The sequence below is a fragment of the Nicotiana attenuata genome, unplaced genomic scaffold (assembly GCF_001879085.1).
Source record: "Nicotiana attenuata strain UT unplaced genomic scaffold, NIATTr2, whole genome shotgun sequence".
In the NCBI taxonomy this organism is placed as follows: Eukaryota; Viridiplantae; Streptophyta; class Magnoliopsida; order Solanales; family Solanaceae; genus Nicotiana; species Nicotiana attenuata.
The window spans coordinates 1,377,671-1,399,105 of NW_017670269.1; the positions used below are offsets into that span (position 1 = coordinate 1,377,671).

The 21,435-nt window shown below is 35.6% G+C and overlaps 3 protein-coding genes across 3 annotated transcripts; 1 reads left to right on the top strand and 2 right to left on the bottom strand.

Annotated features, from left to right (window-relative positions):
• Positions 1-1,348: 1,348 nt before the first annotated feature.
• LOC109237007 lies at positions 1,349-2,269 on the bottom strand. The gene has a single exon (XM_019403249.1). It carries the CDS (start codon positions 2,267-2,269, stop codon positions 1,349-1,351), a length of 921 nt encoding a protein of 306 aa, XP_019258794.1.
• Positions 2,270-10,552: 8,283 nt separating this feature from the next.
• On the top strand, positions 10,553-14,406 carry LOC109237027. Its single transcript, XM_019403269.1, has 5 exons — positions 10,553-11,080; positions 13,043-13,093; positions 13,246-13,308; positions 13,390-13,458; positions 13,738-14,406. The coding sequence occupies exons 1-5, from the start codon at positions 10,742-10,744 to the stop codon at positions 13,996-13,998; spliced, it is 783 nt and encodes a 260-aa protein (XP_019258814.1). The 5' UTR covers positions 10,553-10,741; the 3' UTR covers positions 13,999-14,406.
• Positions 14,407-18,777: 4,371 nt separating this feature from the next.
• LOC109237008 (F-box/LRR-repeat protein 3) lies at positions 18,778-20,520 on the bottom strand. Its single transcript, XM_019403250.1, has one exon. The coding sequence runs from the start codon at positions 20,518-20,520 to the stop codon at positions 18,778-18,780; it is 1,743 nt and encodes a 580-aa protein (XP_019258795.1).
• Positions 20,521-21,435: the final 915 nt, after the last annotated feature.

A 21,435-nucleotide genomic window follows, 5' to 3' on the forward strand; every position in this document is an offset into this window, starting at 1 on the left:
ATGGGGACCTTAGAATGAAAGAACAGTGCTCTTGCCACTTCCAAAAGATGCCTATGTTTTCTCTCAACTACCCCATTCTGTTGGGGTGTTCCCACACAAGATGTCTCATGCAATATGCCCTGTGATTGAAGGACAGCAGCTTCCTGTGACCCTTTCCCTAGTTCTTTGGCATTATCAGACCTTATCCTCTTCACTTTTATGTTGAATTGCCTTTCCACCATAGCAATAAAGGATTTTAAAATTGGAAAAACATTGCTCTTGCAACTCAACAAAAATGTCCATGTGGCTCTACTAAAATCATCTACAATAGTTAGGAAGTATTTAAACCCATTGTATGTTTCAGTCCTAAATGCACCCCAAGTATCAATGTGAATTAAATCAAAAATCCCTTGGGTTTTAATATGACTTAGAGGAAAAGGGAGCCTTGTTTGTTTAGCTTGAGGACAAATGTTACACACATAATCAAAATTTGAAGGGAAATCAATGAAACTAAGATGCTTCATTACTGAAAAGGGAAGATGACCCAGTCTGACATGCCATTGGCTTACATTAGTGACAACATTAGCTACTAAAGGTGCTTGAAAAGAAACTGAACTAGAAACATTGTTGGAATTTCTTCCTTTTGGAATTGAAACTACATTTTGATAAGGCAAAATGCCAGAAACTACACTAGTGGGCCTGAATAAGTATAATCCATCTCTTACTTCACCAAAAAATTGTCCCCTCCTCATTAAAGGGACCTGCATTAGACAACCATCTGAAGTTAGATTTAAAGAACATTTGAACTGAAAACATAACTTATGAACAGATAATAAGTTATATCTGAATGAAGGCACATGGAGCACTCTTTTAAGGATCATATTTGGCTGAATGGAAACACTTCCTATGTGTGTAACAAATAACTGGAAAGAGTTAGGAAGACTAATATGTAGAGGAACAGGAAGAGGAGTCAAATCTATGAATGAACTTGAGTCAAAACACATATGTTCTGAAGCTCCTGAATCAATAATCCAAGTCTTAGTATTAAAAGCTGAAAGACAAGTCCCAGTGTATTTAAGAATTGTACCAGCCACTGCATTGGCATTGATTTCTGAACTTGTGTATGCTGAGTTTCCAATCTGCACCTGCTTGATTAAATTCACTAGCTCAGAAACCTGTTCCTTACTGAACATTTGTGGCTGGTTGTTGATGTTTCCCTCATTGTTAGCAGCTGTCACATTTTCCTCCTATCCTGTCACCACTGCATTTCCTTTTACTCCTCCATGGTAATTGCTTGTTTGTTTGGTAAATTGAAAATCTTCTGGGAAACCTATTAATCTGTAGCAGTCTGCTTTCACATGCCCTACTCTCATGCAGTGAGAGCATGTGACATTAGGATTATATTTGGACTTCTTTCCTCTGAACTTCTGTGGGCTGTTTCCAAATTTCTGATTTCCAGTGCAGGGTTTCTGAACTTGATTGTTGCTTCTTTGTTGGACTTGGTTTGAGTTCCTGCAATGAATGAAGTTCCATCAGAGGGATATTGGGGACTCATGTACACCTCCCTTTGACTCTCATCTTGAAGTAACAAAGAGTAGGCATGATCCAGGCTGGGTAGTGGACTTATCATGAGAATGTTTCCTCTTGCTTGGCCATAGACATCATTCAGTCCCATGAGGAACTGAATAACTCTTTGGTCTTCCATAAACTTAGCTACCTTCTTCTTTCCATCACACACACAGTCACAGATGCATCCTAGGTGTGTGCTTAAGGAGTCCAACTCATCCCACAATCTCTTGAGAGTAGTAAAATAGCATGCTATGCTACTATTTCCTTGAACTGACTTGGATATGTCTTTCTGCAGGTGATACAGCTTGGCCCCATTGGATTGGCCAAACCTGTGCTCCAGACTATTCCAAAGTTCCATTGCTGATTTTGAGTAGATGACACTGTCTCCTATTTCTTTAGACAGTGAGTTCAGCAACCAAGAGGTCACCATATCATTGCACCTACTCCATTGAGGTAGGTCATTAGATCCCAGATCTGGTTTCACAAGAATTCCATTGATAAAACCAAGCTTGTTCTTGACAGAAAGGGCAATTAGGATTGATCTCTTCCAACCCGGGAAATCTCTCCCATCAAATGGTGAGCTGACAAGAGACATCCCAGGCGCATCAGAGGAGTGAAGAAAATATGGGTGATTACAGTCCTGATTGACTGTAGTGGATGAAGAACCTGGAGTTTGTGCAACTGGAGTTGTAATAGCTGGAGTTTCATTTGTTACTGCCATAGCTAAACTTTAGATTTTAAGAGATCTTGAAGAGAGAATGAAGGATCGAGCTATTAGAGCTCTGCTACCATGAAAATTTAGGCAGAAAAGATGATGAATTTTCTCTGTATATGTATATCATTCCAAACTTCCTATATATACAAATGAATGTGCTGAAAATTGAAAGAAACAAAAGAATATTCCCTATACACTTGTCATATTTCTATTGCCTAGTCTATAATAAAATAACTAACTTTATTCCTTTACAATGTATTGTCATGTGCAAATCCCACGTGTGTGTAACTCTTCAGCCATCTCATATTGAGCATAGTATGCCATATCAATGGCTAGGATTTAATCAAGCTCAAGGGCTCAGATGCTGCCACGTATTCAATCACTTGAGAGACCAATTCACTTCTTTACCTAGAAAATTTCGAAAACTTCTCAACCTTGTCTGAAAATTAGGTCTATATCTCTTCCTTCTCTTTCCCTTTCTTTCTCTCATCGATTGAGAGCTGAAGATTACTGCTTTCTTCCTTCTTCTCTACATCTTCACCCGGTTAAGTTAAACTGACAATATCAATATTTTTACACTTTCAGTGTTTCTAGTTTAAATCCAATACGTATATATTAGTCTAAGGGAGTTGGAGAAACCAGATGGTAATCGTGCTTGACCAACAAAAACAGTTCTTTTAAAATAATATAATTAACACGAAATTCAAGCAGGGTCAAGTAGTGTGTTGATCTGGTCATAAGGTACGGAGGCATCAACCATAGTGCGTAGAGCTCTAAATTAAACCGTGATTCGCTCGTGAAAAGTATTGTTATTGTTACCTGATTATTAAAATAATTAAAGGTGGGGGGAAAATAGGAGAAAATTGGGGATAGTCAACGTATTCATGGAATCGTCCCATATTACTCGCATGCCATTGACATTTTTAATTTTGACTCTGGTATGTGGAGCAGTTAATAAATGTATCTTTAAAATTAAAAGTGTTATATGAGCAATAGACTTTTCTCCCACAAACAGTAGATGCGAGGAACCTTCATTTGATAGTTTGAAGAGAAGTGGAAAAGGATTGAAATAATCTTCTTTTACAACACACTTTTTCTTACAATTTTGCATGTGAAAGTGTGGGATAATTTCACATAAATACAACTCACACACCTGACTTGCAATATAATAGCCTAGATTAAATCTATAGTCCAAAAATAATAGGCTATAATTCCCGAAAGACAGCTTATTTCACACAATTAACTATGGTTATTGCTCCCTCTTTATACAACTAGTCGTTTTCATTCTCTTGATTTCCTTTGATTATTAAGCATTTGATAAAAAAATGCAAATCAGCCACAACGCAACTCAAAAATCCTGAATAATACATATTATCTGAAGGTGAGAAATTCAAACACTTTTATGTGCAATTGCTGAAGCAATCCAACAGGATAAAAGAAAAATAAAAACTTGGTAAATGAATTGTAGAATCTCTCCAACGCGTACAAAATCTTTTTCATACACCACATACACGAAAAAGAAGAAGAGAAGGAAGTGTCAAACTTCCGTAGAGGCCTCTTACACACTGACAATGTATATACATCCTTATAAACTGAAAAAATATATAATTATACAATATTATACACAAATATGCACATTTATACACAATTATACAATACTGTATAAGTGTATATAAACACCATTTATACAATATTTCCACTAGAAAATATAGAATGCCCAACACTACACTTACTGTAAATAATATATTAACTTGTATAAACATGTATAATAGTGTATAAGAGGTGTTTGTATATCCATATACACAATTATACACTATTATACAGTGTTGATACAAACTGTTACATAGTTATGATTTTTTATCCAAGCTCGAGTTTTAGTAGAAGGTATTGGATGATTCAACTCGTCAATAGGTTAACAATTTTGCACCAACGATTTAGAATTCAACACACAGATAAGATACACCCAATTTCAGATTCGAGACTTCAAGGTCATAATAATAATAACCAGAACTTCAAACTTCAAAATCTTCCAAAATTAGTGGTTATTTTTTTTTTGTGCAAATCAAGTTTGAGAGCTATTTATTTTCAGATCTGTGTGTATTTTTATTTTTCTTTCAAAAATCTTCAATATTCTTCTGCTTTCCACCATGGACGATGGAGGAGCCCGAGCCTTCTTCGAGCCATTGATGGCATAACTGCGTAGGGGGAACGGAGGGGGAATAGCGGGGGCTTGGTTAAGAGTCAAGGATGATGGATCTATGTGGGTTAGAAAGAAAGAAGCGAGAGGCGGTGAGAGAGAATTTGTTATGCTGGGAATGAAGAAAGAAGAAAATAATAAAAATCCTAAAAGTATGTCTTTAATAATGGGCTAAAGGCTGAAAAGTTTCTTTCAAGTTATGTACAACATGGACTAAATAGGATAAGAGCTTCAAATCTGGGCCATTTTCGGTTGGGCTGTTAGGCTAAGTGACAAGGCCGTAATTCTTTCTCTGATAAATTACCCAATTCACAATTTTCTCATGGTATTCTTCCCTTAAAATCTTCTCCAGTTGAAGGTTTTCTGGCCAAACGCATATACTGCAAGGTACAATATATAAACGATTTAGTTAATGAGATCGAACAAAACCCACAGCTACCAAAAAAAAAAAAAAAAGAAGAAGAAGAAGAAGAAAATTCTTCCATTGCAGCATGAAAATATTGTTACTTACCAATATCAGATATTTACACTGAACCAATAAATACATTACATATGTATTCATAAAATCAGTTATCACTAAATTATAATTTACTAATATATATTTTCATCTTATTTTATCACTTAACCATGATAAATTAGTATATGCTGGCGTAAACAACCGATCTAAGATTATTTGTACCCTTCTCTCAAATTGGTTATGCAGTTTGTACAAGCACTATTTAAACAACTTAAAATAACTCCTTCAGAGGAACTCTAATTTATCTCAAGACTATTTGCCATCAAACTGCAATTTAACTATAATCGTAGAACTTTAACTAATTAAGGTGTCAAAGTTTAATATCGATTCGTCAAATTGACGTGACAATTGATATAATTAGGCCAATGACTAAAAATATACCTTGTATGAGTAGAAAGGAGAAATACAAACTAAAACGTGCTGAATTAATTTGCCAAATTGAGTAACACGTATTATTGAGTCCACGGAGACACCGAAGAACTCAGTCACGCGTAATCATTGATTATTTTGCAGTTTAGTAGTCCTCCTCGTTTCAAACTTTGAAATAGTACTATTTTTACTGCAAGAAAATAAATAAAAGAACAGGATAATTACATTTGACAAATATAAAAGGCCAAAAATGGTAGTCTAGATGTTTTCCAAACGCTTCACATGAATCCACATTATCTCTTCTTCATGTTTTAAACACGGAAAGTACTAGGATATGGACCTTGTTAAAAAGTTGCAAATATTTCTGGAAAGGCTTTTTACAATATTTAGAGTTTTAGATTTATGAGACAAACTAATTTTCTATGGGGGCTTTCCCACCAAAAAAAGTTGTGATAAAATTATTGATAAAGATTACCGTGATCTATGCACATGAAGGAAAGAAACAAATAAAGAGATGGTCTACAATTAAATTAAAGATAATAGTTCACTTTCATTTTCATTGTTACTATATAGCAATCAGTTACTTCGAAAAATAAGATATTCTAAAGGGATCAAAAACTTTTCTAATTTGGTAAAGATGGTAACATAATAGTACAAAATTAATCAAACGCAATCATACGTCAAAAAAAGGCTAAGTAGGAAGTGTAGAAGAATAAAGGTTGATTATCAACAGAAATTTTGTCATCCATGAATTACTTAAGCAGAACAGATGATATCCATGTCATGTAATAGGTGTAAATCGGATTTACACTATTCATTTTCCTACATTCTCACACTCGAGATTTGAATATATGACCTAAATAATTTTAAACAGCTAATAAACCCCTCCTTCAAGCCAGCTCCGCCGCTGCAGTGTTGTGAAAGTAGTAGTACTACTACAAAAAATGATGTGCCAGTGTCGAAGGAGCGGAGTCACCTTTAAGTAAGGGATGATAATTGACACTGCTACGTTGGAAAATTACACAATATAATTATATAATTTTTTAAATGTATATATGTTATATGTTTAATTCTCTGAACTTTTTCATGTACTACGTTTTTAAAATTTTAATATTCTTGGGTGAAAATTCTAGCTCGGTCACAACATGCCAAGACAAAAACATAAAAACCGTGGGGGTGGAGCGGGTAAGGAGGAGGGAGACAATGGTAGTCACGCGGCAATTCATAAAAGGGAAGCATATTGAGTAATAATATCTTGGTGAAATATAGAAAGTACGAAAATTAATAATCATTAAAAATCAAATAAAGAATGGGCCTTGCGAATACGTAGAGAGGCATGAAGAGTGTGTGAGTAGCACGCTCCCAAGTCCCAATCATAAAAGGGTAGCAGTTTTGGTAGCATTTGTTGTCAACAATTTAACCTAATGCCTACCTTCTTATCCTAATTCTCTCTTCATTTTGGCATGGCAATAAATTGGCATCTTTTTGCCTCCCATTCCCCATTTTCACTTCGTCATAACACGCCTTTCATTCCTAACCATTCACAGTCACTTGTCTGTCTTAATCAATTTTAGCTTATACATTATCTGCAAAAACAGAGAGTATTTGTTACTCCTCTGCCTCAATTTCTGGGCTTGCGTTGGATTGAACACGAAATATAAGAATTTTAAGATTTATGGTTTAAAACAAGATACAAATATTTATGGATGTAGATTATCTCACTAAGGCTGAAATGAGAATTTTAAAATTAAATTATTTCTAAATATATATATTTTTTAAACAGACTAAAAATGAAAGTAAAACATATATTAGGACGAAGAAAGTAGTACAGTTAGACCCCGGGGTTGATCCAGAGAATGAAGACCGTCTTCAACGGAACCCAATAACTTTTGTTCATACCTTGCATATAGGGGTGTTCATGATTCGGTTTGGATCGGTTTTTCCCTAAAAAGAAACCAAACCAAGTAAGTCGGTTTTTCAAATATTAGAACCAAAACAAACCATTTAAGTCGGTTTTTTCTCGATTCGGTTTATGTCGGGTTTTGTCGGTTTTCGGTTTTTCGGTTATTTGTCGGTTTTTTCTTAAATATAAGACATACACTACCAAACACATATTCCAGCGACCACATTTTCAAGGTAAGACTATCAAATCAATTGTCCTTTGAGAAATCTATTATTTACCAAGATATATTGATGATAATTGAATCAAATACAACAACAACAACAACAACCCAGTGAAATCCCACTTGTGGGGTCTGGGGAGGGTAGTGTGTACGCAGACCTTATCCTTACCCCGAAGGGGAAGAGAGACTGTTTCCGAAAGACCCTCGGCTCAAGAGAACAATATCACTATTTGATAATTAAATCAAATAGTGATGAATAATTTAAGGATTCAATTAAAAATATATTATTTTTAACACGAAATAGATTCTTACACTTAACAAAAGAAAACTACTAATCAAACTAGAATGTAAAGGTAAAGAACTATACTAAAGTACAAACTATTAACATTTACCATTAAATTTTTGAAACTTTGTATAAAAATATACATATATATAGGTGTAATAATAAATTTGAAATAGCTACTCCTATGGTCGGTTTGGTTCGGATTTTTTTCGGTTTTTTTCTGATTAAAACCAAAATCAAACCAAATTTGACCGGTTTTTAAAATTCAAAACCAAAACCAAACCAAACCAAAAAGTATCGATTTTTCAGGTCGGTTTGGTTTGGTTTTCGGTTTGATTCGGTTTTTCAGGGTTTTATGAACACCCCTACTTGCATATATACTAAATAATTCATTAAATGTTTATAAATATTATATTGTGAACCCATAAATTATTGTATATTAACTTGAGATTATCGTAGAAACCCATTAACTATAAATCCGGGATCTGCCTCGGGTTAGACCTCTCTATAATAACATCCATATATAATAGTCATTCACTATAAAAGCCAAGTTTTCTCGGGCCGATCTTTTATGTTATGTTGTTATATATGTCCTCTATAACATACCTCACTATAACATTAAAAATATATCGGAACAAACGCGACTGTTATAGAGTGGTTTGATTGTACCTACTAGGAGACGGGGTTTTTTATTTGACTACATGAACATTATATAGAGAGTTTTTCTTGTGATTGAATCTTGAGTAATGATAGAACATGAATTTGCTAGTATCCTTTGCCTTTCCCTAATTTACTCACATTTGTTTACATAGCGAAAATTATAAGAAGAATCCACTAGAAAGAAATGACCTTCAAACTCGTAAATATGGCATCTTATCCAATTTTGCAACAGAGAATGTGATAGAATCGCTATGTTTTGTTTCATTTGATTAATTAATTTAATTAACTGGCATATTTAATTTGATTTTATTTAAAAAAAGCTGATTCAAACCAATCATACACGCTCCTAATCTCATCCCATTATTTCGGTACTTGAAAGTTTGTGAATCTTGGGATTCTTCACATCAAAGTCGAATGGGAACTGGGAAGATAGTAAAACAGTACTAGTGGACGTCACCAAGGGGAAATGGCGCTCTCTCGCAGTAATATTTTGTTTTGTTTGACTTTTCATTCAGAATTTTAATACGGAGTATAAATATATATTTTAAAATTTTCGAAAATCTCAATAAATATCAGATATGAACTTATAATCTTAACAGGGTCCCTGTAAAGTTAAACTCATTAAATTTAAAATTTTGAATTCCCTTTTGATTAATGATACTGTTTTCTTTCTTCTTCATTGCATTAATCTACTCTTACTGCTAAATAAAACCAGCCATCACGTGATACGGCGTGATGCTTGAGTTAATAATGAACTTGGAAATACTATATTTAAAGGTAAAGAAGTAAAGTAGGCACACCTCTTCAGACAGGCAAGTATCATGCTTCTGAGTTCTGCCCTTTGACATCTTTTCTATGGATCAAACTTGAATTCGTTCCTTTTGTTTAAGCTCGTCCGAATCTGAAAGCAATTGATCATACCACGATTGTATATTATAACTACTTTCAGGGATCTGTTATATATTATTGAGACCCATGTAAAAGAAAAAGAAAATACTTATAATTGATATTTATGCAAAAAAATAAAAAATAAATGCAAGATATATGTCTTTATCACTTAATAATGACTAGATGATATATACAAAGTCACTTTACTTTGAATTTGTAAAGTTAAATAGTTTGGTTTAGGTTATATACCCTATGAAGATATATATATATTATGTTAAATTATCCCACATTCGTTAAGGTATGAATTTTTTTATCTCATACGATCTTGATTAATTCTTATCTTATGTTTGATCGTTCATAAATTAGTCAAAGTTCACTTGAATTGATAAGGAAGTAACGAATGGATAACAGAGTTGCAACAAGTGGTAATGTTTTCTGAGCACACAAATTAATTAGAAAACAATGTGCCAGTTACTAGTGAAGCTCACAAAGCAATAGAAGAGGAATAATGTAAAAGAATTATTATAATGTTTGAAAATTTGAATATGTTTATTATGTAAGTTTAAAATCAGTTTTCATAAAAAATTCAGAAAATTAGATAAGGTAAGTTTTCATTGGATGGAAGTAACCATAAGAAGAGTGTCATATGCGGCATCATGTACGCATAAAACCAGCCAATTAGGTCCCCACTCTCACAGATAACTCCACCTCAACCCTCAAACAGACAACATCACCATTCTCCCATCCCCCACTCTCACTTTCTCTACCACTCTCGTCCCTCGCGCGTGATTCCTCAGTTACCACACTCTATCAAAATCCCCATCATCAAAAGCACCGGCTCAGCGCCATGTGTCAATGGTGGGTCCCAATGTCGCGTATATTATGTAGAGAAAAGAGAAAAAGGAGCCATAAGTCCATCTCATTTCCAATTGTTGCCTTTCTATTCAACACCAACACAAGTGTGCGTGTCAATTGGCATCTTCACTCCATATGTATACCAACATAAGATTATTTATCAAATATTTAATCTTTTAAAAATAGAAAGAAATTTCATATTACATCAAATCATATTAATAGTATAAAATATTTTCTACTCGAATTACGCAATAATAAATCTAATGTAATCCTACGAGCATTAGAATATGAGGATAATGTACATGCCTTAAACATTTTATATACATACACGCACTTCGGTATTCTCATAATAAATTAGTTAGTATATGTGTATATATATAACTTCCTTCATGTCATACTGCTCATTTATTATTTTTAATGTAGCTACTTTCTCTTTCCGATTTTTCTTTGCCTTTGCCACCACTATCCCCACAATCTCATTCCATTCCTCTCTCATCTTCCTTCTGCCTTCTCCTACACTTTTTCCTTTTCCAACCTCTCCTACTCTTTTCTTTTTCTACCCTTTCCACTGAAGAAAAACATAGCCATGACTGAAGAAGAGTGGCTTAAAGCGGCTACAATGGATGATACTGTGGTTGCTGAGTTATTGTTGCGTCTCAACCAGGTCAATCCGTCTCCGTCCAAGTCAAAGAAGACAAGCTTACCGCTTGAGTGGACTGTGCGTCAACGCCGGTCTAGACCGGTTTCTGTTAATACTAAGAAACCGGCTCTACGTGCTAGCCCCACTACTCCTTTATCCTGGAGTGGCGCCACTTCTGTTAGCGGTGGAGGTGGTGGAGGTAGTGGTGGCGCCGTTGATGGTGGTTGCGAAGAGTCCAGCGGACCTCCTCCTACTTTCAAAACTCCCAGTAGCACGAGATCTAAGGTTTGTATGTTTGTTCCTCACTCTCTCTTTATGTTCGTGTGTTTCATGTACGGTTATAATTTAGTTTATCCATGGCGTGTTCGTTTTATGGTGGATGACGGAGTTTGAGTGAGTTGGTGTGTGGTGGTTGTGGCGAGTTGTTTGTTGACGCGAAGTTCTTCATTGAAATTTTTTTCAAATAAAAAATCGCGTGTCATTCGATTCGTTCCTCGTGATTATAATTCGCTTCCATAATCAGGATTATTCTTTTCAACGCGTCCATTGGAAGCAAAGTTAGACGTGATTTCATTGGTCTCATCACCTGTCACCGTTTTTTCAGTTAAAAAACCATTTGTGTCATTTTATCCGATTAGCGGAGTATAATTTAGAAGGTTTCCGGTGGGCAGACGGCGATCGTCGTTGGTGGCTCCGTTTAATTCGACGCGTGTTGACCAAAGTGCCCTGCCATATTATAAATCTCCGGACTTTCCATATTCTAAATTACTGTAGCTTATCTTTATTAAAATGAATATTTACCAGGAGGAGAAAAGTGGTGACTTTACTTCAACGTATGTTGTCAGACGCACAAGATTGAATGACTCTTCACGTTTTTTCTCTCTCTCTCACACACACACTTTTCTGCTCACCAGCCGAACCTCCCCATTATTGTGTGCGTCTTCGTGTCACACTTTTGTAGTCCTTAAATGACTGAACTACCCTTTAATTAAGCCGACCTGATGAAGTGGACCAAACAGATGTCCCCAGTCCTTGTCGGGGTCGGTTCTCTTTTGAACCATTGGATTTGGTACTGAATTGCAAAAGAAGCATTAGCCCCACTATCGCCACCTCCTCCATTAGTCAAACCTCTTTTTTGTCCTCACTTTTCATTACTTTTGTTTTCATAAGTGATTGATTAGTGGGGGCAATTACGTCTTTTCTCTATTTGAATTTTGTATTTTTTGGAGAAAAGGGAGTGGTTCGGAATTTAGATGATGGGTAAAAAGGATGGCGTGTGTTCGTGGCAAATAGGTTTCCGTTCAGTTTGGTAGTAGTGTTTGATAGTGGTTAAGCACTTTAATATAAGTGTAGTCGTGGAAAGCGGAGGAAATGATCGAGTGGGGTTAGATGTAGAGATAGCTTAAACTGCGGTTCAGAATCTAGTTATCTATCCGTATGAGCTTGTCGTTTTATTCACACCCACAATCTAAATGCCATTTGGAATTGGTGGACGGCAAATGAGAAGGAATATTTTGGGGCACCTCACAACTGTACGTAGTCAATTGTTTCATGTGATACTCCTAAGGTTATGGCTAAAGGCTAAAGCTACATGTAAGACAAATATCAGAAATTGTTAAAATATGTACAGCTTCCACACAACTTTCTGGCGCAGTCAAAAAAGTTAGACAACCAAACTTTTCTTCTAGTTAATTAATTCATTTATGAGGTTATAGAGACTTGACAGCTCCTTATTTTGTTGCATAATTGTTTTCCTTGGCGAGCTAATCAAGAAGTGGCAGCTGTAGAAGTGAAAAATAATCAGTCAAAGAAGTGCTTTTTAGTGAAGGGGTTCATTAGAATTGCATGTGTAAAAAGTCGTCGTAGGGGTGTTATAGCTAACTTCTAAATCTGTCTCTGGCTCATTAAGGAGTTACCGTCCCTATATTTATTACGTCCTGGGACCTTCATACAGGTTTAATATCACAGATATTGTTGAAAACGTAATATGTTAAATTTGTGAACTTTAGTTTCTCTATTTACCCACATTTCTTATGCTTTTTGTCTGATAAATTTGTTGACTCTATATGGTTCAACTTCCTTTAGTCGTTTCGATAAGGAGGGCATGTTGGTCGCAGATTGTCCCAAACAGTTTTTGGCTTACGTGTGACTAATGCTTTAAACGCATGATATAGTGTGTTAACAACTTTGTTCCCCCCTTCCATCTAAAACCGCATCACTTATTTGCTGATTTTGCTTGACTTTCAGGTTAATGGTACTAGTGATGCTACCACCAGCAAGAGATCAAGAAAGAAGAAGGTTCGTATTCGATTAATCTATATAAAGCATGTTTTGCTTATGGGAATTGAGATAGCATAATTAGTTCATCACAAGTATAACATTATACATGCAAAAAAGTATGTCGTTTGGAGGAAGACTAAATGTATCATTTCTTTTACTTTTTCTTTCAGACATTGACCGAGCTGAAAGAAGAGGAGATCTTGCTAATTAAGGAAAGAAAGCAATTGAAGAAGGTATTCTTCTTGTCTGTTGTGATTAGCTATCCTTATTGTTGAATTGTGTTTAAGTTCCTGAATTAACACCACTCTATGCAGGAATTAGCTTTGGTACGCACCAATTTGGAGAAACAGAGAGATACAAATCAAAACCTGAAAAGAATGAAGGTAATATTTTGGCTGGTCTATTTTAAACGGTATGATATTGTAGGCAACCTTGATATCTCATGCACACCTCTCTTATAGACTGATCAATTTTATCCTCACAAGGGAATCAACAGCAGTTAATGGTAGCATTATTGATAAATGTTAGCTTAAACATGTGGATGGATTTTCTTGATGAATTTCCTAAGAATTAAGCAAGGATTGCCTACTTATCTCCGCTACAGATCAAGAAAGAATTGAAGAATAAGAATTGTAAACTAACTTGATCTCCTTTTTCTCCAGCTTGATTTGCAACCTCAGCAGGCAAATGAAAGAGGTACACCTGTTGCATACGATGGAAGTTTGGGTCAGTATCAGCAAGAGGTCCTACCAAGTGATCCCGTCATTCCCATCTTCCGGGAAAAAGCTGCAAACGAGGTCTCAATATTGCCATCATATCTGGAAGAGCAGCAAGATGTTGCAGCTTTGGAGTCTAAATTTGTACTCCCAGACCTCAATATTCCGTTTGGTGAGGATTCCAGCACTGAAATTCTTTGTGGGTGAGCTGATATAGTAAAGCATTACACGGGCATCCTCTGACAAAGGAAGACAAGTATAATGAGAAGCATCTATAGCTAGTAACGGCTAACCCTGTTATTGTATGATTTATGGAGTCAGATGTAACTAAGGACATTCCTCCGCCGCGCAGGTTTTTAGTCATGAAGGTACTGAGGGTAGTAAGGATCTGTGATTTTTTTCTTGAGAAGATGTCATCCGTAGGTTAGAGATCCTAACTCATTAGTTGCAGTAACATTCTTTTCTGACAGGTTTCTTCAATGTCCGATTCTTTGGGGCCAACCCTCATCCTTCTGAGTTTGAGATAAAATGTAACTATTTCACATAGTAGTCGATCATATTACGTGAATACCATAACTCTCTTTGTTCTGTTGATGCATACACTTCCATTACACATTTTAATCGGCTACTATATTTTCACACCAAGGCCCAAGCAGAATCTGCATATCAAGCCAACTGAGGGTTCCTTTTGAAATAATAGCATGATGTTCTAGCATGAAGGTGAAGGATGTATTGATCATGTTGATGAAAAGATGAATGGAAGGTGAGACATTAAACTTCATACAGATTACTGATTACATATAGAAATGCTGATCACTGCCATCACAAAGCAGGAATAAACCATGATGGAGGAAATGTGTTAAAGAGAGGGTCTTGGATACAATATGTATAGCAACTCCTCGACACAATGGCCCTAAAATTTCTGCAATTTATAAAAGGGCCTTTATAAAAAGATAGATATAGAGGAAATGATTTGAGTGGCTTGTGTTATTTGCATTTCTAAAGCACATAATTATACATGTTTTACATCAAATCGTAGCTAATCCTACAATATAACAACAATAACAACGCAAATAATATCCCATCCATAAAAATTCTAAAGAATCAAAACTTAATCATAAGATTACGGGCGATGTGCACAAATAGCCACTAACAGCTCTTGTCTTTATTTTAAAGCCTGTGTTTTGAATGTCTTTAGTCTTTAGCCACTGGTTTAATAAACTTTAACTTCCCGGACGAAAATACCCTTCTGCTCATGTCCTTAACTTCAGGACTTCAGGACTACATGTCCTTAACTTTTGAACTTGAAACTCTAAGTTCAGGACTTCAAGACTACATGTCCTTAACTTTTTAACCTGTAACTCTAAGTTCAGGACTACATGTCCTTAACTTTTGAACTTGTAACTGTAAGTTAAGTACTGCTTGTCCTTAACTTTTGAACGTGTAACTGTAAGTTAAGGACTGTCTNAGCTTCTCCTTCTTCAGACAACTCTTCATGGTCTGAATCTGAGCTATTATCAATGCTACTAGAGTTTGAGGAGTTTGATTCAGATGAGGAGTTAGAGCTATCATCTGTAGTAACAGCTGTGGGCACACTATTATTGGCACTATTTTCAGCAGCATTAGATGCCTTTTCACTAGTTCCCAAACCCTCACAGCCCCCCACATCTTGACCAGATTCCTTCTCAAAAGTAACATTACTATCATCCACAACTTGGCTGACATATTCTAATAGGGGGGGTCCACTACAGGTTCTTCAACCATGTGCTCTACATAAACCTCCAAAATATCCCCATTTTTAAGTCTTCACAAATACCCATAAGGTCCCTATCAACTTTAATTACTACCAAAGCAGGACAATTAGGTGGTCTAACATAAATAACAGCAGAAGAAGCATTGTAACCAAACTCTTTTACATAACCTAAAAACTCAAAATAAGAGAACCTATCAACATCTACATCAAAACAATCAGTCATCACCCCACCAATATAATCCTCCATTGAAAAGGAATCCAACTTATCCATGGAGATTTTTCCACCATGGAAAAACCTTAGAGTAACAAGTACAAAGGACATTGCAATACCTGAATATAGTAGAAAATAGAGATAATTAAGGATTAATATTTACTATTGGACCCCTACAGAAGAGGTCAGAATACATACAACAAGAAAAAATTGAAAATTGGTTATTATTACACCTTCAAAATTGTATTTCTGTTCATGATTTTACACTGATAAGATTACAGTGAAGAAATTGGAAGCAAGTTCAAAACCCTAGAAACGGATGATATTAAACAAACTAAAACAGAGATAACATTTAGGGTTGATGATAGAAAAGGCTAGGGTTGATGTGTTTACCTCCAAACTAAAACAAAGAGAACGTTTGCACTTGATTCTTCAGAGACCTTCAAGTTCGAACGGGTCTTCAACCAAATCGTCAACGGAAACAAATACGAACAGAAGTAAAGAAGCAAGAACAAGGAAATCGTATGGATTTTGCAACAGGTCCCTTCGATTTTGGTCAGGCAAATGGATTTTGGAGATGCTAATCGAATCGTGGAGGGTGGGGTAAAAGGTTAGGGTTCTTGATTTTGAGAATTTTTGACTGAGGGGTTAAACGACTTAGGTTATATCTATTTTAGGTATTTTTATTTATTTACGGGAGGTTTTAATTACGTGGCTTCATAATACAAGCGCATGTAAACCACTTAAGTTATTATAGTTGGGCCAGGTTGTGAGAGGCAGTAACTAAATACATTACGTTAAACAATCGTGGGGTGTTAGGACACCCGTAAAGTTAAGGTGTATAAATGACTTTTCAGGACAAGTTGAATGGGGTATTTATGCATTATCTCTAAGGGTAAAAGGTTTAGCACTCTAATAAATTGGGGGAAAAAAAATGGATGTAGTTTTCAAGTGAAGGTAAGCTATCACCAAACAATTGTAATAATTAATATGAAATAGATATATCTAAACACACATACCCACGTGGCCACGTCTTCATGTAAAGTTGAATGATTTCACATTTTAATCAAATATTAGTCCTATAACATTCTTGTTCAAGGAATCATGTACTAAAATTATTGGCGAAAGAACCACTAGAATGGATCCAAACTCCTAAATAATAGTATTAATATTTATGCATCATGTTGGAAAAAATTTATTAAATTTTATTTTACAATGCAAGTACATCTCTAAATTAAATATTATTTATGTTATTTTTAAAATTTTATTATCATTAAAAAGGTATACGCACAACGCACGTATACTAAGACTAGTTATAGTAATATCGTAAAAGCTAATTGTCCAGTGAATATACCATTTTCTATTGGCAGAATAACCTAGGAGACTTGTACTTGTTCCGGTTTGTCATCCCGGTCCCTACACTCCATAAAGTTTCATCCAGACACTTCATCTTAATCAAAACAAGACTTTTAAACACCTCCGAAATCGTGTGATGCTCACTTGCTTGACGTGGATGACAAATCAGCATCCACATCAGATTCTATAGCAAAATAATATTATTTAACAAATTTTTAATTTCATAAACAAAAAGTAAAATAAAAAAAGCAAAAAATTAAAATTAAAAATTAAAGAAAATCCCTCTTCCCTTCTTCAAACCCACCCCCTCAACCTTCTTAAAACAATAACCCACCTGCCATGGCTCCTCCACCATGAGTACGAGGAGGGGGGCGACATAGGACCTTTGAGTTTTCTCTCCCTCTCTCCACCCAGTGGCCATTCTGTTAGTCATAGAGAAATGAGGAAACAGAATTTAGAAGCTCCATTGTTGGACCCTTCTCCTGCTAGTTTCAATAGAAGACAGAATATTCAGTTGAATTCTGAAGGAATTTCGTTAATTGGGCTTTAAAAAACTATGAAAAATAAAGTTAATTAACACCATGATCATGGAATTTCACTCTTTAGCTTTACTTTAGAGGAGTGAAGTGTCATGTTAATGGGGGGTGGGGGTGGGGGGGGGTAGGGGGGAAACGAAGGGCTGAAGGGGGGGGTGGGTAGACGGAAGGGCTGAGAAGAAGAGGAAGGGGAGGGGGTGAGAATGGAAGGGGGGGGGGGGGGTATGGGGGCAGAACATATTTTATTTATTTATTTATTAATTTTTATTTTTTAATAAAGAAAAATCATCAGCTCACGCACCTTAGGTGCGTGTAAATCACTCATTTTGTCCACCTCAGCCATATCAATGCCACGTAAGTGCGGTCAACGGTCAGAAGGGTTTAAAAATCTTATTTTGATTAAGTTGAAGTGCCTAGGTGAAACTTTATAAAGTATAGGGACCGGGATGACAAACCGGAACAAGTACAAGTGTCTCCCAGGCTATTCTGCCAAGATTAAATAGATTGATTACATTGTCAAGATTAAATTGCATCTCAAAAAGAAAAAGAAAAAAAACTTCAAAAAAAAATATCTGAAATTATTAAACAAGTTTAAGGCCTCTTATTACAGCTTGTCTTTAGGCCTCCAATACCATTGAGCCGCCTCTGACTTTATCAAAAAGAACATCCATAAAGATAGTAGGTTACTCATTTATTTCCAGCTATAGAGGATCCAGTTTCAACGAACAAGATCGAGCAGAATTCATCATTTGAACTTGGTTAACAAGAACGAGAAAAACTGGTAAATGCAGATGCATCGGATGCCTTAAGAATTTTACAGTTTAACTAAAACTAATACACTATTTGCGTATTGGTCGGTTTAAGAGCAAAAATATTTGAATAATACGAAACAATGAAGCAGTAAATAAAGCTGCGCCGGAGCTATTCAAGAATCTTGGCACCCTGCTGAGGAGGAAGCGGGTTTGATTGCTATAAAACAAATTTATACAGACACTGGCATACTGCATATTCAATGTCAAATAATTGCATTGGCATTTCAATTTTGATCAAAATTTACAATTATAGAAGAAGGATATGCCAAATGGTTCAAATATCAAAGAGACGCCATTGATCGTTTGTCTTATGGAAAACTAGCCTGAGGACACTAGACATCCGTGGTGCATGTAAAATCCCCTCAAGCTATCACTAAAAGCAGAGCAACAAGGCGGAATAACTCTCCTTAGTGATGATGACGAGAATACCATACTATTTAGAGAACTGATACTAACTTGAGGACAATTCTTCAAGTTTATCTCTCGCAATGATTTACAATTTTTCACCAATGCATGTATGCCATCTGCTGTCACTCCTTTGCAGTTCTCCAAGTTTAACTTCAATAGGCGAGAACATCTGCTCCCAATAATAGCCAGGCCTTCGTCACTTAACGATGAACCAACTGCACTGATTACCTCAAGATTAGGCAATTCAGTGCCTTGTCCGATATGTGTAATCATTGAACAGCGATCAAGTCGCAAATCCCTCATCTGATTGCACACCTCTAGAACAGAAGCAATACCTGCCTCTGTAAGATTTCTACACGAGGACACATCAAGCATCTCCAAGTTGGGGCACACTAAAGCAACTTTTGCGAGAGAATCATCATCCAGGAACAAGTTATTTGCCAAAACAACAGCCCTGATCCTTGTGTTCTTCACACCATTATGAAATGAATCCGTCATTCCCAAACAAGTATTTTCCATTTTAACGGTTTCTAGTGAAGGACAATTTCTTGCAAGCGTAAAGAAAGTAGAAATGGTCAATTTCAGGCATTCTCTGAGGTTAATGGTAACAAGACTTTGTAGATATTGGGATAAATCTTTCATAGTCTCATCAGTCAAGAAAACTACTTGAACCAAAGATAAGAACTTTAGTGATCGGTACGCGCACAGAAGTGAAGAGATACCAGATAACGTGAAATTTGTACACTCACAAAGTGAAAGCCTAGATAGAGGGAGAGAAGCCTTGGCCACCAAGAAGAGAAATTCATCCGAAATAGTTGAGCTGGAAACATCGAGTGTCTGTAAAGTTCGGCTGCAAGCAGCCAAACATTCAAAACCAGGACTTGATCGAGGAATGTGAATCTCAGACACTGAAATCCAATTCAAAGCAGCACAAGTACGTAGCATAGAGAGGATCCCATTTACAGTTATCAAAGTGCAATGCTCCAACTCAATGCCTTGTAAATTTAAGCAATTCATAGACAAAGCAACAAGCGAATTATCAGTAATAAAATGATTCCCAGAAACATTGATTTTACGCAAATTGGTCAGATTAACCGATAAACCCCCAATCCCAGAATCAGTCACGATCAAATCACCGTTGATTCTGTTCATCAAACTGAAATCATATTTCGTCCTTGGATAGCTAATATCAAGCTCTTCCAAAAATGGAAACGACTGTGCTATAGCACACAAATCAGGATCACGTAAAAGAGCGAGATCGCTACACTTCAAAACCCTCAAACCCTTCAATTTACGCCCTAATTCCTTCAAACCCTTGACGGGTAACTGTTTCTGATTAGAGATATCAAGTTGTTCAAGATTGGATGTATAGGAGACAGATTTGGCAAGATCAACAAGAACATGATCAAGTTCACCGCGAAAATTACTGAGATCAATCGATTTAAGATTCGGAAAACGGCGAATGAGTTTAGCAATTGTACCGTGGATGAGAAGAGTGGAGTCAATTACAGACAAGTGGAGGCGTAGACGATTGGTGAGAGCAAGGAATTGCTTGGACACAGAAGAAAATGATTCCACATCGGATTGGTGATGGAGACGATTGAATATCAGTTCCCAGCATTCTTCAGGCAAATCTTTGCAATTAATCGCCATTGATTTCAGCTAATTAGGGCAAAAAATGGATGAAGATTGGATCGAGTGATTAGGGAGATGATTGGGAATTCCACAATCTTTGACAGAGAATCCTGGACTTGAGGCTACTAATAAAGTTGAAATGGGGTTTATTTTTCCGTTATCTGTGGGCCAGATAGGCAACTATAACAGGATGGATTTCATTTACTCCATTTCCAATTTTTAAATTTAAATTTAAGATCCGCGCACTAATGAATCCTATCATTGACCTTATAAATTATTAATATTTTCCGCACTGTAACAGTTCAAATTAAAATAGAGTAACAATTAAGCCTTTTTAATACTTATATGCACACACACAAAATAAACATTCAAATTCTTACTTTACCTTTAGGAAATAAAGATCTCCTTGTCACTTTCTCTAAGTACATCCGACCATCGGTCACACTATTATTTCTGTGCATTCCATATTTTACTCTATAATTTAAAATTTTCTTATCTATTTATTATTTATTCGTTTCCACATATTTATTCAATCCACTCATAATGAAAATAAAACGTTATTTATAGAGTTAAGAAGGTAAACCAGTGTTAACTTAATATATTAATTAATGATTATTTAAAATGAAAGAATTTTGAGTGACAAAATAACAAAAGTAAATTACTTGTTTGAAGGAGTTTTATTAATAGGAATACAAACTTGATAATTTATTAACATAAACTGAAAATAAAAGAGGAAAGATCAAATACATAATACACACTAATAACTAACAATTGTTTAAAGCAACGATATCTTAAGTGGTGGATTTATAAAGGAGATTTCTTATTTATAGTGTGAAATAATTTAGAATCACAATGTAAAACCATAGAAGATTATATGTACTAAAGCGTTTAAGGTGAAACAAAAAGAAAAGTTAACCAACTTTGCGGAAATTA